The sequence below is a fragment of the Equus asinus genome, chromosome 6 (genome assembly GCF_041296235.1).
Source record: "Equus asinus isolate D_3611 breed Donkey chromosome 6, EquAss-T2T_v2, whole genome shotgun sequence".
Taxonomy (NCBI): domain Eukaryota; kingdom Metazoa; phylum Chordata; class Mammalia; order Perissodactyla; family Equidae; genus Equus; species Equus asinus.
Genome location: NC_091795.1, coordinates 83,091,582 through 83,117,490, shown reverse-complemented (window position 1 = coordinate 83,117,490; position 25,909 = coordinate 83,091,582). Strand labels below are relative to the sequence as shown.

The 25,909-nt window shown below is 34.6% G+C and overlaps 1 protein-coding gene across 7 annotated transcripts in view; it reads right to left on the bottom strand.

Annotated features, from left to right (window-relative positions):
- The window catches only part of ATAD2B (ATPase family AAA domain containing 2B), a 162,595-nt gene that overhangs the window by 55,434 nt on the left and 81,252 nt on the right, over positions 1 to 25,909 (bottom strand). For all 7 annotated transcript variants that reach the window (XR_011504147.1, XM_044772008.2, XM_014866423.3 and 4 more), the window contains 4 exons: positions 24,677 to 24,767; positions 19,151 to 19,462; positions 16,534 to 16,669; positions 5,027 to 5,213 (listed from right to left, as the gene is read on the bottom strand). Coding sequence is in view for 6 of the 7 variants with exons in the window: in XM_044772008.2 (XP_044627943.1) it covers positions 5,027 to 5,213; positions 16,534 to 16,669; positions 19,151 to 19,462; positions 24,677 to 24,767 (726 nt within the window). In the remaining variant the exon portion in view is untranslated. The remainder of the gene's footprint in view (positions 1 to 5,026; positions 5,214 to 16,533; positions 16,670 to 19,150; positions 19,463 to 24,676; positions 24,768 to 25,909) is intronic.

Genomic DNA, 25,909 nt, shown 5'->3' with positions numbered 1-25,909 from the left:
TGCTCTCTTCCCTAGGACTTCTACACCTACTTAGACTCAAATTAAGAAAAAAATTTCTCAGTTTCATTATATAATAGCCCCTTTTTGGAGGTTTTCTTTTAGAAATCACAGTATTATATTTATGAATTTAAAATAATTTTAAATACGCACGTAAAATACAAACAATCAAGGATTAACCAGGACAGTTTATCTGGTCTCTGGTCAGCGCACAGAGAAAAGCTGGGCTTCAGCTACCAGGACTGCAAAATCCTGACTCAGATCCCGGGCAGACTGGTGGTGGTCACTCAAGAATAAGCTCTACTTCTAACCCAAAAGCTCACAGGCAAAAGCAGAGAAGAGGAGATGTCTTGACGTACTAGATGTAGCTAAGACAACCAAAACAACAAATGGTGGGTTTTTGTTTTCCACTACCAAGTGACATCTCTCTCCACTCTCCCCACCAACACGACAAAAAAGTAGTAAAAGCCAAGAAATGTGAAAAAGACCAAAGAGTATGCAGTTAGAATTCAAATTTAGCCCAATGATGCCAAGTAGAATTCAGAAAAAAATCCTAGGATCTCAGTAACATCAACGTAGTTTACTACAAAACTTCCTAAGTTATTTCCTCGCCTAACATTAAGCCAGTAATGTGTTTGTGAATTTTTACACATATTAGCCATAAAGAAAAACTGTAGTCACAATACCCTCTCACTTTGAAAAGGTTCCTCTTTCAAAGCGGTTTTATCCTTACTTTACTTGATACTGTCAAATATACATTAAAAAGAAAAAAAAATTCCAAACAGTACAGCAGAGTATCAACTAAAATGAGAAACTTTATCCATTCCCCAATCCTCCAAATTCCTTCCCCCAAGCCAAAGCAACAATTATTAACAGTTTTGGGGGGTATTCTTGGATAAAATTCCTACTTATATATAAGCATGAATATATATTTTTAATTTTTTTATTAAAGATCACCTTAGATAGACTGATGTACAACTTGCCTTTTTCACTTATATCTCCTTCATCTTCCTTATCAGCCTACATAAATCTACATCATTCTTATTAATGGTTTCATAGTATTCCTTTGTATGTGGATATACCATAATTTATTCGAGCTGGTACACCACTAAAGGACATTTAGTTTGTTTCTTTTTGTCTTATTTTGTTTGGCAATTCTGCACAATGCTGTGATGAATATCCTTGTACACTCAGCAGTGAATACTGATAACTAACATATCTTTAGGAAAAAATTCCTTAATGTAAAATTCCTGGGTCAAAAGCTTATATGTACTTGAAACTTTAAAAGACAGTGACAAACTACACTCCAAAATCATTAAATAAATTTAAATTTCTATCAGTCAAGTGTGAGTATCATACATCTCCAACACTAGGCATTATCAAGCTTTTATTTTTACAAACTCGACAGCTGTTTTAAAATGGCATCTTGTTGCTTTAATTTGCATTTTTTTCACTTATAAGTGAGGTTAAGAATGTTTTCAAATTTTTATTGGTTGCGTTTTCTATTTTTTTTCTCCCTAAAAATGGCATGCTCCTATTTTATATTAGGTTGCTATTCTTTCTTCTTATTGATTTTAACATATTTTTGTATGTTCAGGAAACTTGTCCTTGACATGTGTGTTACAAATATACTTTTTACCAGGTTATGCCTATTACTTTTATTTAAAGAATGTTTTTTGCCAGGTATAGTTTAAAATTTTATAAAGTAGAACTTAATCATATCTTTATATTTTCTGGCTTTTGTTCACTGCTTAGAAATTACTTTCTCATATCCAAGATAATTAATATACTGACCTTGTGAATGCTCCTAACACTTTTATAGTCCCACTGACAATCCAGAATTTATTTTGGGGCTACAGAAAAAGGTTAGGAAATGCAATTTTGTTTTGTTTTTCTTTTTCCCCTCATAGAGCCAGCCAGTTTTCCAAGACTATCTATTAAATAATCCATTTATACTATCTACTGTGATTATCAAATGTCATCATCACCACCACCACCACCATCATCATCACCAGCATCATCATCATTGAATATGAAATTCTCATTTCTACACAGGCCTAAGTGTGAATTCTCACTTTTGTTCTATTACTTAGCCTATCCCTGTACAGGTACAAATTCTTGTTTGTTTTTTTTTGCTGGGAAAGATTTGCCCCGAGCTAACATCTGTTGCCAATCTTCTCTTTTCTTTTTTTTTTTTCCCTCCCTAAAGCCCCAGGACACAGTTGTATATTCTAGTTGTAAGTACTTCTGGCTCTTCTGTGTGAGCCTCCACCACAGCCTGGCTACTGACAGATGAGTGGTGTGGTTCTGCACCTGGGAACTGAACTTGGGCTGCTGAGTGGGGCACACAGAACTTTAACCACAAGGCCATCAGGATTGGCTCACAAATTCTTTATTACTGTAGTAATATTATATCTTTAAAAATCTGGTAGGGCTCCCTCATCACACATTTTCCTCTAGAATTCTCCTTGCTATGTTCATACTTATTTTCTAGAGGATACATAGAGCCTTTTTTTGACTTCTCTTAAATTTAGGAGGATTATAATGGAGATTACACTGAATTTATACATTAATTCAGGAAAAAATTCACAGTTTTCCAATTTTGAGTCTTACCAGCCATTAGTTGTGAAAGGAGCTACAGCATCAGTGATAAACATGATGACAGCTAACACTTGTTGGGTATTGTATGCCAAGTCTAGGATGAGTTTATTTTCATAATCACAACAACCTTATGTGGTATTATTATCTTCATTTCAAAGATGAGAAAATTAAGGTTCAAAGAGGTTAGGCAACTTTTCTAAGGCTACAATCAATAAGCAAAGTAACTAAGATTTTCTTTTTTTTTCTTTCTCTTTTCCCCCAAGCCCCTCAGTACATAGTTGTATATTCTAGTTGTACGTCCTTCTGGTTGTGCTATGTGGGACATCGCCCCAGCATGGCTTGATGAGCAGTGTCATGTCCGCACCCAAGATCTGAACTGGCAAAACCCTGGGCCACTGAAGCAGAGCACGTGGCGACTCAACCACTCGGCCATGGGGCGAGCCCCAGCAACTAAGACTTTAATTTGTGCAATTTGCCTGAGTCCACACTTTGAACTGGAGTATAGTAACTAAAAGCAAGGTGGGTCTTTCATTTATTCAACTGAATTTTTAGTTTTCTTCTTTTAGGCCCTGCAAGCTAATTGTTTAAATTAATTCCTAGGTAAACTTAGACACTATTTTAAATGAAACCTTTTTTCATTATATTTCTAACTTGTTATCATAAAAGAAAACTATTGATTTTACAACATTAACTTTGAAAGTGTCCACCTTATGGATTTCTCTTATTGTCCCTACTAGTTTTTCAGTTGATACTATAAGTTTTCCAAATATACAATCATATCACAGGCAATTATTTATTACTTCAATGTGTCCATTCCAATATTTATATCTCTCAATGTCTAACTAAATGAATGTAATAATAACGCCTTAATAATGGTATAATACTCATTTGATGTGCTACTAGATTCCATTTGTAATATTTACTTCATGACCATTGTCTAAGTTAGATTAGTCTTTTGTTTTCTTCGTATTTTTTCAAACGTTTATCATCACTGTTTTTGTTGATTTCATAGCCTTCCTTCTTTTGTTATGCTTTGGAACAGTTTAACTAGCATCAAAATGATCTTATCCTTTAAAATTAAAAGAAGTCACCTCTGAAACTGTCTGGATTTAGTGATTTTTTTTGATACTCAATTTCTTCTTCCACAGCTAGTGTCCGTTTGGATTCTCTCTCGGGTCAATTTTGCTAATTTATATGTTCCTAGTAAATCACTTGGATTTATTTTAAATGGTACTGAGTAATTCTCTTGAATACAAACTGCAATAATTCTGTCTCATTAAAAAGGAAAAATATGAGCAAACACATAAATCAACAGTAGTGGAAAATATTCACAGCCAGGATGAGTTCAATGTATAAAACTTGGAGCAAATTACTGGTATACAGCTTTTCATTCAGGCCACAGGTTTTAGAAAAAAATTTTTACAGAGGGCTTTATAAGTATTAAAGTGCTGCTAGGATGTTCATACCCAAAGAACAATAAGTAAAAGACAAATGATATTGACACTGCGAACTGTTTAAAATATATATATTTCTTGCTACAAGGTACAAAAGGCGTTTTCAATTAGATAGTATACGTATTAAACATTTATAAAATGTCACTGAAAAAAACAACAAAATTGTGTGCAATGCTCTTAAGTGTTACTACACCAGTCATCTAATCCCTAAAAGTAGGGCAAATATCAAAGTACAAACTAACATTCCTCTATCTAATTTATTTGTAAGAAACATTACTCAAAATTTAATGAGCACTTATTATGAGCTAGGTACTGTGTAAGAGAGACGGAAATGGTGGAGATATGGTCCCTTGGCTAAAAAAACTTATTCCCCTGACTCCTAGTTCCAACATGACACACTCAGAATAAATTCATAGTTATATATTAAAACCTCAAGAAATATAATCAGCCCCACTAGAACTTTGCTTCACAAACCAGCAAATATAAAAGAGCTGAAAATCAACTATCAAATACACTTGACTGTTGATACAAATACATATAATTTTAAAATTACTATCACTTTTCTATATTAATTTTAAATTCTGGCATCTCAAATTGTATATAATTTCCCTTCTTATGATAAGGCTGTAAGTACAGACAAAAGTCTAGAAAGGCTCTGAAACCACAGCTTTGAAAAGAGGGTCAGAAAAAAGCAAAAGAAACTCCTTTTCTACACTGTTTAATGAAACTTTAATACAAGAAATAGGATACTAAAATTTCAGAAAAGAATGAAGTATCACGGGAAAAACAATGAGCTCACTTTAAAAAATGTTACACATCAAAGGGATTCTTTGCCTTAATATTAGAATGTTAATGAATAACCAACAAAAAGTTAACACTCGTATTACTGTTTCTTGAAAGCATTTTATCTATAAACACTACTGAGCTATTAACAATAAGAAAGTTGGAAGTACTCTGATGTGGTACAAACCTACCTGTGCACAGGATTCTTCAGGTGTTTTGGCACTAACTGAATAAAGTGCTGGGAGATCTAGTCTGTGCACAGAGAACTTTTCTAGAGTGTGCAAAAGAGCTGGAGCAAGGTGAGTAGTTTGACCTGAGCCTCGTTCTCCAGACAGTAATAATCTTGGCCTGTAAGAGGTTGGTTGATGATATGGTGACCTGCAATACATGTGAGACATAATTAATTATTTCAAAACTATACACTCTGGAGATCAATATGAAACATTAGGCAAAATATTTACATTAAAAGAACGTTAAGTCTAAATTAATAGAACTTTCTTCTTTTTTAAGTAATGAATCATTTTTTTACTAATTACAGTCTTAAATTTTGATCTCTCTGACCATATCAATGACCAAAATGTAAAAACATAAAAATCCATTTTAAAAGAAAATAAAAATAGCTGGGTATTCATCTTATCATACTACATATACTAACTCGGAAAATGCTTCAGACACTAAGTGTCATTTTGTTATTAATTATCCAAGGTCAAATGATAAGAATCCCTCTTCTCCAACAAAGAGGTACATTTGAAGAGTACCCAAAATGTAGGACTTTTTTTAAAAAACTGGTTCAAGTGGTAAATTTTATATATATTTTACCACAATTTTTAGAATGGAAAAAAAAATGTAGGGCTTTTTCAGTGACAGCAATTTTGTTTCTGGGCCAATAAAAACTAACTTTCTTGCCCTAACCCATGACATCTAAAACCCTACACTAGAGAAGGCAAATTAAAGAAAATATATTAAACCAAACTCGAGAGGGCGGGAGGGGGACAGAAACAAACTCAATCAGTATTCTCAAGATTCTATAGCATCATTAAAATGATAAATGAAACAAGTTTATCTACTATCACTATAGAAAATGCAGGAAATTCTAAACAATGCAATAAGAACAAAGCATATTAAAAATGGAACTAATGGAAAGAAATAAGGAAAATACTTTTACTTGTAAAGAATATGAGTAGAAAATCCAAGAGAATTGACTAGTAACTGTCAGAGTCTACCAGCAAAGTAATATGACAGAAGATAGAAATTAAAAAGTCAAAAGATTTCCTAAATACCATCAATAACCAACATAAAGAAGGAAAGAAGATCCTATTCATAGCTGCAAAAATAAAAATGATAAAACAAACAATATTAAATAACTTAGCAAGAAAAGTGTGACACTATATAGAATACATCACGAGCCTGAATATGTCAATTCTTCTCAACGCATTTACAGTTAACTACATTTATACAGCTTATAGCATTTTATTTTATATATTTAAAAATTCAGATTAAGGGGCTGGCCCCATGGCATGGTGGCGAAGTTTGGCACGCTCCACTTTGGCAGCCTGGGTTTGGATCCCAGGCCCAGACCTACACCACTGGCAGCCATGCTGTGGCGGTGACCCACATACAAAACAGAGGAAGACTGGCACAGATGTCAGCTCAGGGTAAATCTTCCTCAGAGGTAAAAAAAAAATTCAAATCCAAATTCCAAAAGAATTTCGGGGGGGAGGGAGATTTAAAACTAATTTGCAATGTTATCTGAAGGAATAATCAAATAACATCAAGAAAACTTTGGAAAAGTGTGTTAGCTCCAATCTGAGAACATGTAAACCTGTTTTGGTAACAAGCACTTCTCACAGGTTTCTTGTTTAATTTCTTAACTATTCTATGAAATACATAGTTTCCTCTTATTAAACAAATGAAGAAACCAAGACACAGGGAGGTTAGGTTTAAGACTGTACAAGTGGGTGGGAACAGAGTTCAAATTCTCATTCAAGTCAATATAATTGCAAAGCCCAGGTTCTGAACCACTATGTTAAGATGTGTCCTACTTTATAATGAAACTTATTACAGAATAGAATAATAGAAAAGAATGTAGAATACACCCCCAAAAGAGAAGAAAAAAACCCACAGATCAGTGGAACATAATAGGCAGCCCAGGAAACAAGTTACAGTAATTGAAAGAATTTTAAAGAAGATAACAAGCATAAAAAATAAACGGAACAGAGATGGATTACAAAATAAATGCTTTAAAATACAGAGGATTCAGAGCCTGATTTCACAGAATAAACAAAATTAATCCTAACACAGAAACTAAGCAAAAAATGAAAGATTCATAAATTTTTAATTTATAAAAATATAAACTTTTTTTTCTGCTTTTTTCTCCCCAAATCCCCCCAGTACATAGTTGTATATTCTAGGTGTGGGTCCTTCTAGTTGCGGCATGTGGGACGCCACCTCACCATGGCCTGATGAGCAGTGCCATGTTCCTGTCCAGGATCCAAACCAGCGAAACCCTGGGCCGCCAAAGCAGAGCGTGCAAACTTAACCACTTGGACACTGGGGCCGGCCCAAAAGATCTGCACACTTTGATAACTCAAAAATTACAATCTGCACCAAATGGCAAACATCCAAATGAAACAAAGAATTTGCCATTATCAGGAATGGTTCTCAATGTATAAAGAGCTTATATGCATACTATTTTAACAAAAAAACATCTTCGTGGGCAAAGGACATAGACAATTCAAAAAGAAAATAGAAAAAGATAACGTTTTTTAAAATGTTCATTCAAGACTGGCTTGCTGGCTCAGCAGTTAAGTGTGCACGTTCCACTTCGGTGGCCCAGGGTTCACCAATTCGGATCCCAGGTACAGATATGGCACCACTCAGCTAAGCCGTGTTGTGGTAGGCGTCCCACATATAAAGCAGAGGAAGATGGGTACAGATGTTAGCTCAGGACCAGTCTTCCTCAGCAAAAAGAGGAAGATTGGCAGCTGATGTTAGCTCAGGGCTAATCCTCCTCCTCAAAAAAAAAAAAAGTTCATTCATTTAACAATTGTAGAATGCTTCCTATGCTGAAAGCCTCGGCCCTAGGTATCTAACAATACCACTGTTATCACAGAGCTAATCATTGAGAGGTATTCAACGGAAAAAGAAAATACACAAACTACTATAATTCAGTGTTATTAATAACTGGTACTGTTTAAGTAGAGAATGCTATGAGAGACCCCAATTCGAGACTCATAGAAATTTTCCTGAAAAAGTGTTACCAAAGCAGAAACACAACAGATTGGAAGCAGAAAGGATGAATTCCAAGAAATAAAAATAGGATGTGCAAAGGACCAGAGACTAAAAAGCACTTGGCCATGTGGGGTGACTAACGTACTTCATACATCCAGTTTCTTTCAACTATTTAGGGCAATGCAGGTGTATAGGTACTAGGGACGAAGGAAGGAGAATCGGACTAGGAAGGGTTTTGTAAGCCATGATAAAAGTTTGGAATGTATACTGAAGACAGTGAAGAAGCATCAATGCTTAAGCAAGCTTAACATAATCATATACAGGCATACCTCATTTTATTATGCTTTGCTTTATTATGCGTCGCTTATAATAAAGCAGATATGCTTCCCAAATACAGCATTTTTTACCAATTGAAGGTTTGTAGCAGCCCTGAGTTGAGCAAGTCTATCCATTTCTCCAACAGCATTTGCTCGCTTCATATCTTTGTAACACATTTTGGTAATTCTCACAATATTTCAAGCTTTTTCATTATTACTATATTTGTTATGGTGGTCTGTGACCAGCAAACTTGGATGTTACTATTGTAACTGTTTTGGGGTGCCACGAACTACACCCATATAAGATGGCAAACTTAATCCATAAATGTGTGTTCTGACAGCTGCACTGGCCAGCTGTTCCCCCACCTCTTTCCCTCTCCTCTGGCCTCCCTGTTCCCTGAGAACACAATGTTGAAATTAGGCCAATTCATAACATTACAGTGGCCTCTAAGCGTGTCATAACATTACAATGGCCTCTAAGCGTGCCAGTGAAAGGAAGAGTAACAAGTCTCTCCCTTTAAATCAAAAGTTAGAAATGATTAAACTTAGTGAGGAAGGCATGTCGAAGGCCAAGACAGACAGAAAGCTAGGCCTATTACACCAAAAGAGTTAGTCAAGTTGTGAATGGAAAGGAAAAGTTCTTGAGGGAAATTTGTTTTTCTTTTTTTTTTTTTCCCTTCCCAAAGCCCCAGTGTATGTTGGTATACCCTAGTTATAAGTCCTTACAGTTTTTCTACGTCAGCTGCCACCACAGCATGACAACTGACAGATGGGTGGTGTTCTGAGATCGGGAAACGAACCTGGGCTGCCAAAGCAGTGAGAGGGCCAAACTTTAACCACTAGGCCATCAGAAGCGGTTCCTTGAAGGAAATTAAAAGTGCTACTCTAGTGAACACACAAATGATAACAAAGTGAAAAACGCTTATTGCTGATATGGAGAAAGTTTTAGTGGTCTGGATAGATCAAACCAGCCAGAACATTCCCTTAAGCCAAAGCCTAATCCAGAGCAAGGCTCTAACTTTTTTCAATTCTATGAAGGCTGAGAGAGGTGAGGAAGATGCAGAAGAAAATTCTGAAGCCAGCAGAGGTTGGTTCATGAGGTTTAAGGAAAGAAGCCATCTCCATGACATAAAAGTGCAACACGAGGCAGTAAGTACTGATGTAAAAGCTGCAGCAAGGGGCTGGCCACGTGGTGCAGCAGTTAAGTGCACACGTTCCACTTCAGCCTGGGTTCGGATCCCGGGTGTGGACACAGCACCGCTCGGCTAAGCCATGCTGTGGTAGGCATCCCACATGTAGGGTGGAGGAAGATGGGCATGGATGTTAGCTCAGGGCCGGTCTTCCTCAACAAAAAGAGGAGGATTAGCAGCAGATGTTAGCTCAGGGCTAATCTTCCTCAAAAAAAAAACAAAAAAGCTGCAGCAAGTTATCCAGAAGATCTAGCTAAGATAATTAATGAAAGTGGTTACACTAAACTACAGATTTTCAATGTAGATGAAACAGCCTTATAACGGAAGAAGGTGCCATCTAAGACTTTCACAGCTAGAGAGGAGAAGTCAGTGCCTGGCTTCAAAGCATCAAAAGACAGGCTGACTCTCCTGTTAGGGGCTAATGCAGCTGGTGACTTAAAGCTGAAGTCAGTGTTCATTTAGCATTCCCAAAATCCTAGAGCCTTTACACATTATGCTAAGTCTGTTTTGCCTGTGCTCTATAAATGCAACAACAAAGCCTGGAGGACAGCACATCAGTTTACAACATGGTTTACTGAATATTTTAAGCCCACTGTTGAGACCTACTGCTCAGGAAAAAAAATTCCTTTCAAAAAATTACTGCTCATTGACAATCACCTGGTCACCCAAGGGCTCTGACAGAGACATACAACAAGATTAATGTTGTTTTCACGCCTGCTAATACAACATCTGCAGCCCATGGATCAAGGAATAATTTGACTTTCAAGTCTTATTATTTAAAAAATATATTTTGTAAGGCTATGGTGCCACAGACAGTGATTCTTCTGATGGATCTGGGCAAAGTCAACTAAAACCTTCTGGAAAGAATTCACCATTCTAGATGCCATTAAGAACACCTATGATTCATGGGAAGAAGTCAAAATATCAACATTAACCAGAGTTTGTAAGAAGTTGATTTCAATCCTCATGGGTTTTTGACTTTGAGGGGATCCAGACTTCAGTGGAGGAAGTAACTGCAGATGTGGTGGAAACAGAACCAGATTAGATGTGGAGCCTGAAGCTGTGACTGAATTACTGCAATCTCATGATAAAACTTGAATGGATGAGGAGTTGTTTCTTGCGGGTGAGTAAAGAAAGTGGTTTGTTGAGGTGGAATCTATTCCTGGTGAAGATGCTCTGAAGGTTGTTGAAATAACAAGAAAGGATTTAGAATATTACATAAACTTAGTTGATAAAGCAACAGCAGGGTCTGAGAGGATTAACTCCAGTTTTGAAAGAAGTTCTGCTGTAGGTAAAATGCTATCAAATAGCACTGCATGCTACAGAGAAATCGTTTGTGAAAGAAAGGGTCAAATCAATGAGGCAAACTTCATTTTTGTCTTGTCTTAAGAAATTGCCACAGCCACCCCAACCTTCAGCAACCACCACCCTGATCAGTCAGCAGCCATGAACATTGAGGCAAGACCCTCTACCAGCAGAGATTACAACTCACTGAAGTCTCAGATGATGATTAGCATTTTTTTGGCAATAAAGTATTTTTTAATTAGGGTATGTATACTGTTTTTATAGACATAATGCTATTGCACACTTAGACTATAGTATAGTGTAGTCTTTTATATATATAACTTTTATATGTACTGGGAAACCAGAAAGTTCCTGTGACTCGCTTTATTGCAGTTGTCTGGAATCCAATACACAATATCTCTTAGGTGTGCCTCTACATGTTTTTGGAAGATAACGCCAGCTCAGTAAGTCAGTATAGAAAAGGGTTTTGAAAGAAGGCAAAACAGGAGGAAAGATGATCAGTTTAGGGTCTGCTATAACAACTCGAGCATGACATGTTAATGAAAGTCTAGAAAAGAATAAAGAATACAGTCATGCATCGCTTAATGACACAGATATGTTTGGAGAAATGTGTTGTTAGGCAATTTTGTCATTGTGTAATCATAGAGTGCACTTACACAAACCTAGGTGGCACAGCCTACTACACATCTAGGCTATATGGTACTAATCTTATGAGACCACCATCGTATATGCAGTTCATCATTGACAGAAACATCATCGTGCGGCATATTACTGTGGTGTCAGAAGAGGTGAGAAGGAACAGCCTGAGACGAGATATTTTGAGTAAGGAAAATCAACAGGACTTGGTCATTGACTAAATATAGAAAGGAAGAAAAAGGAAGGAGGTGAGAATGATGTCCAATTCTAGTCGGGACAACAGAATGGATGGTGCTTCACAGGAAGAGAAGGGGAGACACAGTCCAGTATATACTGAAAGATCTGTGGCACAACAAAGAGAGATAGGCAGCTCGACAGGGTCTAAAGCTCAAGAGTGATCTAGACTGGAGAAAGATTTGGCAGTTATTAACAGAGATAAAAAATTAAGAAAATATAAATAAAAATAATGAGAAACTTTTTATCTAGTAGATTGATAAACTAAAAATTACTTTAATAACCATTATTAGTGACTAATGGGAAAATTGGTATTCTCATAACTAGTGGGCATGGAAAAAAGTACAATTTTCCGAAATTATATTTGGCAAGTATGTCAAATATACGCCAAAATGACCCCACTCCCAAGGACTCTCTTATTTCTTAGCATTCTCTACAATCTTTTTTTTTTTTTTTTTAAGATTTCGTTTTTCCTTTTCCTCCCCAAAGCTTCCCAGTACATAGTTGCATATTTTCCTTTTTAGTTGTGGGTCCTTCTAGTTGTGGCATATGGGATCCTGCCTCAGCATGGCTTGATGAGCAGTACCATGTCTGCGCCCAGGATCCTAACTGGCACAACCCTGGCCCACCAAAGCTGAGCACATGAACTTAACCACTCGGCCACAGAGCTGGCCCCTACAATCTTTTTCATAATACTTATCTTCTAACATTTTACTACTACACTTATTGTTTTATTGTCTGTCTCCATCTAAAATGTAAGCTGAATGAGGGCAGGAAACTGTGTCTATTTTGTTCATTGTTATATTCCAAATACCTAGGACAACATCTGGCACATGATAGGCACTTAAAAAAATATTTGAATGAGTGAATGAATATATGAAAGATAAAATGAATGATTCAAACAAACAAGAAGATATTATTTTCACCTATCTTGTTGGTAAAGATTTAAAAAGACAAACAGTGCTCAGAATTGACAAAGATACAGGAAAAAAAATTCTCATACATTAGTGATGAAAATGTAAACTGGTACAACCTTTCTGGAAGGCAATTTAACAATCTGTACAGTAGTTCTCCCTTATCTGCAGTTTCGTTTTCCATGGTTTCAGGTACCTGCAGTCAACTATGGTCCAAAAATATTTCATGAAAAATTCCAGAAATAAACAATTCATAAGTTTTAAATTGCACGTCATTCTGGGTAGCGTGATGAAATCTTAGGCTGTTCTGCTCCCACTCAGGATGTGAATCATCCCTTTGTATCCCACACTGTATACACTTACCTACTCATTAGTTACTTAGTAACCCTCAGTGACCAGATCGACTGTCACTGTACTGCAGTGCTTGTGTTCAAGTAAACCCTTATTTTATTTAATAATGGCCCCAAAGCACACAAGTAGTGATGCTGGTAATTCAGATATGCCAAAGAGAAGTTATTGTTGTTAATCTTTTACTGTGCCTAATTTGTAAATTAAACTTTATCATAGGTATGTATGTTTGTAGAGGAAAAAACATACGGTTTGGTACTACACACAGTTTCAGGCATCCACGGGGGGTCTTGGAATGAATTCCCCACGGGTAAGGGGGACTACTGTATCAAGTTTTTAAATATATATCCTTTGACATAGCAATCACAGTTTTTAAAATTTACCCAAAGCTCTGAATCAGATAATGGTGCAAAGATGGATACTTAGAAATATGTCTATCACAGCACTGTTTATAAAAGAGAAAAATTGGAAACTTCAATTTTTATCAATAAGGTTATATTATGGAACATCCAAAAAATAAAATACTATGCAGCTATTTTTTTTTTATTTTTGAGGAACATTAGCCCTGAGCTAACTACTGCCAGTCCTCCTCTTCTTTGCTGAGGAAGCCTGGCCCTGAGCTAACATCCGTGCCCAGCTTCCTCTACTTTATACGTGGGACGCGTACCACAGCATGGCGTGCCAATCGGTGCCATGTCTGCACCAGGGATCCAAACTGGCGAACCCAGGGCCACCGAGAAGTGGAACGTGCGAACTTAACCGCTGCACCACCAGGCCAGCCCCTATGCAGCTATTTTAAAAAAATGACATTAAACATATACTGACATTAAATAAGATTCCCAGCATAGTGGATACAAAAGCAAGTTACACTAACAGCCTTATAAGTGGACATAATTTACATAAAATAATATATAGGTCTGTCTGTATGCATAGAGAGAATATAGAAATGTGGTCACCAAAACCTTAACAAATACTACCTTCAGGTGCTCCAGCTTTAATTTTTACTTTCTTCTTTACGCTCTTCTTTATTACCTGAATTTTCTACAGAGCATATCACCTTTCTGATCAGTAAAAACAAAGCTATTTTCATCTGGAAAAACCTCAGAAAGCTGTTTCTAATCCCCTTATGGTAAAACACAGTAAGAAAGAAAACGTATTTTCCATCATAAGGGTTCTCTACCAGACTGATGGACCTTAAATATCTTGACTTCTATTTCATCTAAAATCTAAATAAAAGGTTTCAAAATTGTTTTAGGAGACTATTTCCAGAAACAGAAACCCACCAGCATGCCCAAACTAGTGATACTGGAAACCAGCATTAAAGTCATGCTTTTTGCTTATCTAGCACCTTTTTTGTATTGATCTGGCATGTTAACACATATTCTTTAAACAGAAAGTCAAACCAAACCAACAAAAAAATCACGTGTAGCCCTTATTAAAGGCCTATAATCTAAAGTGTACATTTCTTAGATGCTGTCCAACCTACTCAGAAAAGCAATAAAATTCCCTATCTACCTCTTAAGCTCAGAAATCAGTCTAGAAACTGCATAGTATAACAGAAAGAACATGATCCCAAGAAACAAAGAGTACAGAGCCTGGCTCTGCCACCCGCTAGTAGCATGATCATGGACAATTTACTTAACTTCTTATGCTTCAGTTTGCTTGTCTATAAAATGATGATACCACAAATGCTATAATTTGTTGAGAAGCCTGTATGTACTGCTATAAATAAAGCCCCAAGCTTTATATACCTACCGCATGTCTAGTTTGTAATGAGCATCAGACAATAACTCCTAACTCAAAAGGACAGTAAATGTCATTATTTCTTCTGAGAAGCCTTCCTGGACTTCCCAATGGAAGCTTTTTAGTTCTGCCTTCATAGCACTTCAGCCGCATTGCAATGCTTGTCACCCCCAACAACAAGAACTTCTCCAGAGTAAGAACTATGTTATATCTTATTCATGCTTATGTTTTCAGTACCTAGTATAGTGCCTGGTATAGAGTAAACACATAAACATTGGCAGAATGGGTGGGAGAAAAAAGAAATAAATGAATGGAATTTATCTAAACATCTAAAACAACAAAAAGTTTATTCTAGGATATAGCTGTCTCACTATTAACTCAAAGTCAAATCAATGAACTAGAAAAGCTTATGTAAATGGAGCTAAAATTAAGCTAATTCCTTCAGAAAGGCTAAACTAAACAAAATGAGCCATACCAGTGATACACACTGAATCACTGGCAGAAAATGTTCTTAATAAAAAGTCAGACTCAAACCTGCACTTGAAGTTTTCTAATATCAAAATCTATTTCTGTATCACTTTACTGACAACAGAGCTATCTTATAAAATTAGAACACGCGTCTTTTGATAGTTTCTTAGCTCCTGCTATCATACATTTCAAATCCAAATAACTAAAATTGTCAAAACAAATCACACACACACAGGCTAGCCAGGTAAAAGGCAGGAAAAAATGATTATTTGTTTTTCCCCTAGTCATCAAAAAAACAGATCTGTAAAATTGCTGAAATAGTCTAAGAAAACTTTCCTGAGAGCATAAAAGAAAGGATCTGGAGCAGAAGGAAAAAATTTCTAATAGAAAAGCTTGCTGTTGAGAAAACATCAAGAAAAAAAGAGTAAATGAAAGTAATTTAGTCTCATTTTAAAAAATGAAAAACAAGAAAAGGTTATTAATGAAAATAATCAAATTAACATTTTACCAAAATTTACATGGGAGAAACTTCAAGTTGAAGACTTAAATTTGTTCAAAACATCTCTAAAGAAAAATTACTTAAAAGTACACACAATCCAGCCCCTTTTAACAAAAGTGCTAAAAGACCTACCTGACTGGAGCATTACAGTCCTTTAACTATTGTGCCAATTACGTAAATGCAAGTGATAATGCTGTTAGTATTTGAAAACTATTTGGTCTCTTAATTTAAAAATTACATTAGCACTAAAATTTTTTACTCATTAAAGGGCAGAGCAAAAGCTGCTTTAATATAGATCAAGGTAAAAGTAAATAGAAAAACCATAAAATGTAAATTAAGAAAGTGTAAACTGAGGTTTTGGAGAACCAGAGAGTTATTGGTTTAATTACTGGGCAATTCCTAATTCAAAATCTCTTCAGTACCCTTGGAGTCCCTAAATTATCATCTGAAACTTACTACAAATTAAAATATTCTACAACACAGTAAAACGAAATATGTTCTTTTTAGTTCAAATAAAAAGCAATACAATTGGGGACACGAGATGACTTTCTAAAGGTAATCCTTCCTTCCACCCTGGTTTAAAAAAATAAAAAATCACACAGTCAGTTTGGGGAAAAAGTCTTTAGTTGACTAACAAACCAATTTATTACCACATAAAAAGTATATACAATAAAAGTTTTGCAGAATTGTGTCTGAACAACAGAAAAACAAAGTTCTCAAGGTTACAACCATAAGTAAAAATATACTAAAATACTAATCATAAAGTAGTAAATATCACTCTAAATTGAAACAAACTTGATATAAATTACTCACATTGTAAAATGAAGGTAGGGTTTATGTACAGCAGCAGCTGATGACTGTTTCTTTGGTGATCCTGAGTGACAACTGGTCTCAAAAATTGATAAAGCATTCTCATCTTCACTATCATCTAAAATTAGAGTTTCTATATCTGTTCAGAAAAAAAATAATAAGGCTCATAAAATCATTTAATATTAGTGCCCTACCAGGCTAAGTAAAATTGGTTTAAAAATCAAGTGACATTAATTAAGAAGTCATCTATCAAATAATACAGATCAAACAGGCAAATTGACCAACTACAGTATTTCGAATATTTTATAAATGGAATTAAGGTAATTCTTTCATCTTGATAGACTACTTAAGTGTTATAAGATGTAATTTGGGAGACTTCATTGACTAACTACAGGAATTCTGGAAAAGAAATGGCACTCTCATAAAATACCCACCTAATTACTAAAAATTACTAAGTTAATTTTTGACCAAAATCAGAATATTTCATGTAAGATATCTGGTTTACACAGAAACTGAAATATAGTGATGTACACCTGAAATCTACACAATGTTTAACGCCAATATGACCCCAATAAAATAAATTTTTAAAAAGAGATATTTGGTTTAATTAATAGAGTAACTTGAGTTAATTAACAGGGTAACTAGTTCCTGCAAAAGCAACAAAGAACAACCTGACCCTCATTTTTTCACAAGGCATACACACACATATATATCTTTTCAAGGAAAACCTAGTCTAGTTAAGATGGGAGTCTGGAATTCAGTGGAAACAAAGCCAATCTTAAAAATGCACTCATTCAAGTAACATTAGTCTCTTTATGGGTCTTAAGTTACTGCTCAATGGATTAACTGGAACTAAAATCCTTACTGAGATTACAATACTTTAAAATTTACCTGCACTACAATCTGAAGTATTAAAGCTAGACTTTGCGCACACTTATCAAAAGTGTTCATTCATTTAGTAAAAAGCAATGCTACATGTGTAAGAGACATGGGAGAGAATTAAGATTGACAGAAATCATACTCTTCCCCCAAAAAAGACAGAGGAAAAAAAGACATATGCTTCTAAAACGAGACACTGAATAGTGCTCGTGGATATAGATCTCAGTGACTTTTAAAAGCTAAATATTTAGTACAACTAATACTGTAAACGCTAATCTGAAAAATATTTGAGAACCTTTTGAGTGATAATTGCATGCACAAGGAAAGGATATACTTATCTAGGAAAATATCGAAGATCAAAACAAACCAGAATAATATACCTAAATAACTAAAAAAATAATGAAATAAAATTTGGTTTCTCTTCTCCACTGGTACATGAAGAAAAACCAGAACTAAAACATAATTTATAATTATGAAAAAAATTCTAAGAAAACACAGATAATAATGCCATAAAAAATTCTCAAATGGAAATAATGTGGCATTCATCATCTCTCAAAAGGGAAGTTAAGATTTTTATGATTTCCCAAGGGTGACGTAAATGTTTTAAAAATTGGGGGAAAAGATACATATCCTCAGTTATGAAAATCAGAGATAAGAAATGTACAAATGTACATAGCACCTGGCTTATACATAATAAAATATTTATTCCCCTCCCTATTTGATAAATTTAAGAAATCAAGTAATCCACAATATTTCATGAGAATCTATCCCTAAAAAATACAGTATCTGAAAAACATATTTAAATGACAGCAAACTTCAGTGAATATTGATGATTCTTACTGGTTATAGTATTTTTAATGTTAGTATAATCCATTGAACAATTTTCTATTTGGTGCAGGTGACATTGCAAAGAAGGTAACTGGGGAAATTAAGATAATTAAAACACATTACTTTCTCTTTGAAGTTCATGAGCCTTACTTTGATTAGCATACGAACCTAAAGTTTTCCTGTAAATGAGTGACATTTTTAAAGGTAGCTTTCTGTTTTTATCTCAGGTCCAAACCACCATCTTGAAGGTAGAATTCAAGACCTTCCACAATCAGGTTCTAATTTACTCGCTTACTAATGATTTACACTCCAATTAGCAAAACACACTGCAGAGTGACTTGCTGACAACAAGAAAATTTGCCTGATGAGTTGCATCGGAAGGGGCATTATAGCAACACAGTTCAGAGCATGGTCTCTGGAGTCAGGCTCTCTGGGATGGAGTAGATCCCCGGAACTTGCTGAGTGACCCTATATAAATGAGTACCTTCCTAAGTCTCCAGTCTCCTCCTTCATAGAACAAGAGTACCTACCCCACAGGATTGTTATGAGAATTAATAAATGACAATTTATGTAAGGGCTTTATAATAAAACAAATGCAAGTCATTATTATTATAGTCAACTTTTCTAAAGACAGAAACACTCCTACATTAAGGTAGTCAGAATGTCCCAAGAGCGAACAATCACAACAAACCTTTGTTCATTTGTTTTATAAACATTCACTAGGCAACTATTAGATATGCTAGGCAATATGCCAGGTCTGGAATATACAGTGGTGAGTGAAACAGCTACATTTTCTATATGTATGGCAAACATAAAAGAGTAACAAATAAATAATCTTATGAGGAAACAAAATGTATTTATCTATGCCTGTACTTGTTTCATTTTAACAACATGAAAAATTAATTTACAGTACCTTCTTTCTTGTCACTCTGGCTAATTTCCGCATGAGGAAACACTTTTTGCAAGACTGTTAGGATGCTGTTGAAGCTTCTTTCCAACAGTGGTCTTATGATGGGGGATAGTGCATGTCCCGAAGACATGACCGCACGCTGGGAAGCAGGCACAATGTTCTGCATTGCATGGTAAAAATCCTGGGCGTTGAGCACTATTGAGGAAACGTCTAGCTGCAGTTTATGACTGCTAGCGTAGATCTGAGGGTAACGCCTCCGCAGGGCAATGAGGGCAGCTTCAGTGCACAGGGCCTTGATATCAGCTCCACAATAGCCTAATGCACAAAAGGAAAAGGATAACAAAGGTAAGTTCATTCTTCCAAGTACCAACTATGTTTTGCAAATGTTCACATCTTTATCGAAGGAAATAAATAATACTAAATCAATAATTACATGCAATTTTATCAGCAAAATGAAAACTGACCATTTAAAATCACCTAATAAAAATGTTTACAAAGCTAAAAATGTTTTAAATATTTTAATTAACAAAAACATGAACTAATGATATTAAAACGAAACAAGTCATGTATTTTGTGCCAAAACCACTGATTATAATGTGAAACTTTCTTTAGGAAAGGTTTTAAAAGAATAATAGTTTCCTCTCAATCCTTTATCAACATTTCCAATCATTAGTTCAGTTCTCATGACATTACACTTACCTATACATTTTTCTAATATTACTAACTTCCAAACAGCTATAAAAAACTAGTACAAAGTAGTACATAAGCAGAAACTTCAAAAACAGAGCTACTCTACTACCAACTCTGAGTGCAACCCACAAGCAAGGTAGTATCTAATTACCCCAAAAACTATACTTTAAAGCAGTGATCACCTCTGATAGTTCCAAAAGTATTAAAGAGAATAAGAATCCATTAATTTTCCACATTAACTTCTTTTTTATGCATATTTTTAGCTTCAAATGACTGATAATCTAGTTCTAAGGTCTATACCAATATGAGGTAGTAACCATTACTCATATTTAACTAATTACCTGGTCAAACAAAAGATCATGCCCCCAGTGCTTTAAAGTAATTTCTTTCATTTGAGCAACAAATACATACAAAAGCACATGAACTGTTAAGTCTTTACCACAAGAGGAAAAACTCAAACTATCCATAGTGTTTTCAATATCAGCAATTAAACTTGCATTTGGCCATCTTTATCGGTTCTGCCAGCAGGGGGAACCACCTGAACTAGCTATAGAACATGAGTCCCTAAACTCTTCAAAGGGTGACACCAGGTTTATTTATCTTTTACACCTCACAATGACCTAGTGGAACACTTAAATACTGAAATAAAAATGATTAAACAAGAAAACTACGAGCAGAGAAGAAACAGTCCCCCAACTAACTGGCAGAAAAAGAAAATTAAGGGACAAAAACATATCAATCAAACTGTAAATGACTCTCACGTCTATAAGGAACTATATCCCTATTATTAATAGGGCACATGATCCTGTTAATCAAGTCCTACAAATAACAGAAAAATCCTCCTAACCCTGCTTTCTTTTTTCCATAGCACTAACCACCTTATCATTTTTCTATGAGGTTTATTGTCTGCCTTCCCCAAATAGATTGTGAGCCCTGAGCGAGCAGGGAATACTGTCTGCTCTGTTCACTAATTTATCTCAAATACCAAGAACAATGCCTGGCCTGACATTCAGTAGATATCCAATAAGTATTTCTTGAGTGAAAGAGTGAATTAAAAGAGAAAAGAGTAACTCCAAGCTTATAGTTTGGGAAGGTAAAACAATCAGGTTATCATGTACTCCCAGGAAAAGTGGACGAATTCTATCTACTGGGCTTTTGGTTTTTTCCCTAAGAAAGCTAAATTCTTTTATTATTAAACCAACTTACTCATTGTGAATAAAAATGTCAATGAAAATTATGGAAAAACATAGGAAAGGACTGAAATTCTTAAAGAAACACTTATTTAGAGTTAGGGGAAAACTTAATATGACCTGTGAGAATTTAGCAAACTATAAGCAGACTAAGCATTAACACTGTCCCATGACAGCAGTCTCCCAAATAATTCTTCAGAATAACCAAATTTATCATTAGTCTCTCATTTTATTTTCTATTTCTCAATAAATAAATCTGAAAAAAAAGTATCTTTCCTTATGCCATACATATCTGTTATATCAGTTCAACAAAATAACTGTAGAACACCAGCCAAGTTACAAACAGGTAACGAAATAATCCATTTCAGAGGAAGTAAGGAATAAACTACCCTCTTCAAACAATATAAACAACCATATTTTCTTTTTCTTCTTTAAAAGTATATACACAGTTAGTAAACATAGTCTATGGTCCTATTTTTAAGTGCAAAAGCCTAAGCTAAAAAAGAAAAGAAGCAAGAAACAATGCAAAACAGAAGGAAAAGCAACTATAAGGTATTTTATGTAGTAAATGTTGCCCATAAAATTTGTTTGACATAACAGTTAATAACATACATAAAAGCAATGTACTGCTTATTTTTTCTTAATTTATTAAAGATAATTTAAGTTTATCAACAATAATAGATCCCACTTAAAAAAAGTAAATTTTCAGATGGATTATCATAACCAATAGACTATAAAAGATAGTTTATCTCCTTTACATTTGCTTGTAAATGAGAATTACTGGTTTATATCTCTGGTTCTCAACTTTGACTACTCATCTGAATAAACAATGAAACTGAAATAAAAGTAGATTCTCAACAAACAGTGAATCAGAATCTCTGGGGGTTTAGTATCATAAATGTATATTTTGAGAAAGCTTTGCAAGTGATTCTGATATACAAAAAATTGAGAACTACTGAATTAATAATATACTTCCTCTGCTAGAATCTAAAACAGAATTAAAAGTACATCATAACCATGGCTAAATAGGTTATATTTAGGGTGACCACATGTCTCGGTTTAGGCCTCTTGTTTTGTCATAATTAATAGCATATTTTCTCACTCTCAAAAGGGTCCTGGTTTAGAAATATTGATATGATCATTCTAGAAATACTGAAAATATACTACAGGCTTTTGAAAGTAAAAAGATGATGTTAAAGAAAAATCAACATCCCTTTCATAAGACTGCATAACCATACTAACCCTACCATTATAATTCCATATGAACACAAGCAACTCTGCAATTCTCATGAACACGAATATCTAGATACCAAAAAAAGCATTCGCGAATATTGTTATTAAGATGAAAATTTGTCTGAAAGACTGAAAACACAAGCTATCCAAAGAGGTTAGAGACTAGAAAAGGGTAATCAAATTTTATGAAGTTACTTTTTAAATAAAACAGTAAACATTAACAAAGGCCTACAAGATAGACGCCTCACTGATACACTGTCACTTTTTAGCCCTCTTAGTGAAAATGAATAGAGAAATATGATTAGGTTTGAGCTCCTCATTAACCTTAAGCTTCCACAATGTGTACACATGTTCGGGATACCAAAATTATTTGAAGACTACTTAAAATCACACCTGTTACGCATGCAAACATCTCCCAGTACTAGAGAATTTATTTCAAGGTAAAAGTTACCAAATCCATAACCTCTAACAGGAGGTCTGATACCTTTGCAGTTGTTCATCAAGACTGCATACTGTGGTGAGGCATAAATTTCACTGAACTGAACCCATACATGTTAAAATACATTTGGAGTACATAAAGTGCTAAGTTCATAATGAATTTAAAATTTATTACTATTTCATTCTTGTTTAAAGACCTATATTTGATTTTTTTAAAGTGTGAACTGCTTTCTTAAATGGAATAATGATCACAATCAAAAACAGAAGTCATTTAATTATAACGGATTTTTATGTCACTCTCCAGGAAGAAAAGGGTGTACATATAAGCAGATTCTAAGCCACCACAACCACCTCCCCAAAAAAGGCAAGAGAAGTTTTTCAATCCTATAAGAAACTATGTTTTAAAAGTTTTTAAACTTAAGAAACTGACTAAAAGCTAAAATAAATCACTTGGAAAAATGAGAGGTAGTAGCTTTTGGAAATGAAAAAGGAAACTAAGATTCTAATATTTAGGATGAAGAATTAAATTAGAGTGTATAATTTTTCAGATGGTAGATAGGGTAATAGAAAGTAATTTTAAAATACCTATCTTTTAGGGAATTTCCAAAATTATTTGAAGACTTCTGCTTATTTCAGTTAAGGATCATTCTGTGACAAATTCACAGAAGAATCTACAAAGATTTCCCAGTCTGATATATACTCTAATACAATAATATCATAAAAGTAGCAGGAAATAAAAGGGGTCAAATTTCAAAAAGGGAAAAGACTGGATTTTGTACCAAATACCACCCTCTCCCAAAAAGCAGCACAAGGCTTTGCAAAGGTCAAGCCAAATTTACATGAAATGGGTTTGGCGCATGCTCTCTTATACCAGGCAAAGCTTAAACTGGAGTAGTGCTGGAGAGATTTACGTTTTCTCCTCACCAGAAGATGTCGAGGTCTTTGTGGTTCAAAAGCTGAGGGATGCTGCTTCGGAGATGGAGGTCCCTGTGGATGAAGAGGATAATTCGGATGTAGCTAACTGAATGGACTAATGTTCTATTTAAGTTTTAATTATTTGATGGTGGATCACAATGATTTTTTTAACTAAGTTGTTCTTTTTGGTTTTGGTAACTTGAAAGTTTTCCCAAGTAGACAGCTGACTGCTAATGGACTTATTTTGGAGATTTCTTCATAATGCTTAAAAAGTTCATGGAGAGAGATTTTTTAATTTATGTTTTTGAGAGACTGAAAGGAAAATAGACAAAAGGTGGAAAGAGAATGAAGGAAAAACACCTGTGTGTATATTCAATTGCTTATTGAATGAACTAAATCAACACTGTACTGATTTTTATTTCAGACCTAATTAGAGCCCAAACCCTGAATTCCATCTCCTATGTATGATCATGTAAGTACATAAAATACTCTCACTACATCCTTTTAGGACGGTAGTGTTCACTCACACTGTGGGGAGACCTTCTGCTCTGTGAATAATTTAACATTAAATTGGAAAGTTTTATATTTTGGGAAATACTAGCAGATGCCATTAAGTATTTTCTTCGAAGACATCTCTCACTCAAATTCTTTCTAGACCCCAGGCCTGAAGATGAGCCCATCATGTAATCTGCAAAGTAAGAGACTACAGTCCTGCCTTTGACATGGATCTTTATCTCTCAAATTTAAGCTTACATTTTTTAGTAAAATGTCTCAGGGGACAATTCCTAAAAGAAGACAATGTAGTAATATTATGGAAATCCAGCACTCAATGAAAGGCATATTACTACTGAGCTTTGTTAATCAAACACCTAATGGCAGCTAAAATCCTAATTTAGACATGTTCAAACTTCGTGTGAAATGTTTAAAATAATTTTTACATTAAAGGCAGAGCCATCTATTGCACAAAGACATAACTATACTCATCCACATTCCAAACATAGAGGAAAGGGAGGCTGAGCAGAACAAACAATGACAATCAAAGAATTCAAATAATAGCACTTACCAACACATTTTTCAGCCAATTCACCTAAAAAAGCATCTGACAATTTTGGATTCCAGTCCCTGGTATGGATCTGTAAAATATGTTTTCTTGCCTAAGAAGAAAAACACAGATAAATAAAATGTTGTCTAAGAAGAAAAGTACAAATAAATAAAATATCATAAATCCATCAAATGTATTAGCTAGAACAAATATATGGACTAGCCATATGCCAGAAAAGCAATTTTTTATTTTACAAGAAATTTAAACACCCTGGCATCCACATCAACTCTGATTCCCATAATAACTCTGTGAGATATGTAGTAGAGATCTTGTCTCTGTTTGACACAAACTAAGACATTTAATATTCTGAGAAGTGAAGGAACTTGAGTAGCAGCACATATGACCAAGTGACTGATCTAAGACTAGAATTCAAAACAAAATTTCACTTTTCCACATCGTTTTTACCATTTGAAAATATATGACAAGAAACTTTAATGTGTTATAATAATCATAACGTTTAAACAAACTTTTAGATTTAGATTTCACAGAACTTTTGATTCTATCATATGCACGAAGTATTATAACTGACAGAGCTAAATGACAAATTTAAAACTTGAAAAAAGTTTTAAGTTGAAAAAGTTTTCAATTAAGTAAAGAAATATAATGTATATTATTATCTTGTAAGTTAGTTGAAGCTTTGGCATCTACTATATAGCAAGGTAATTTCAGTAAATGTTAATTGAATTCATTGAAAAAAATCAAAAGTTTAAACAATTTTTTTTAATTTTTTTTCAAAATAGTATTCTCTACCTAAATCTGACTGTATAACAATCAAAATTTTAACATCTTGGTTCCAAATTTAACAAAATCCTTTTTCTCCCACAGTAAAAAAGAAACATTGAAGTATAAGAATCCATAATCACCAAATACTATCACCACGAAGAGTCACATCTGATTTTTTATTTTCCACGTTTGACTTCTTTCAGGGGACAAACAACCCTTTTTAAAACTTGAATTCATCTGTTCCCTCAACACTGCTACTTGAACTTCTTGAGACTATAAAAAGCCTACTATAAACCAAGATGATAACCTTACTGGCTTGTTGAGAAATCTGGGGTCCATCACCAAAACTAAAATAACAACTTCAAAGTAGTCAAGATAAATTTTGCTCAAAAAGTTGGCAAAATCTGGAATCAACAGTTATTGCTTCAATTCCAAGTTCTAAGTTAGGCATCCAGCTACCAAAAATAAAGC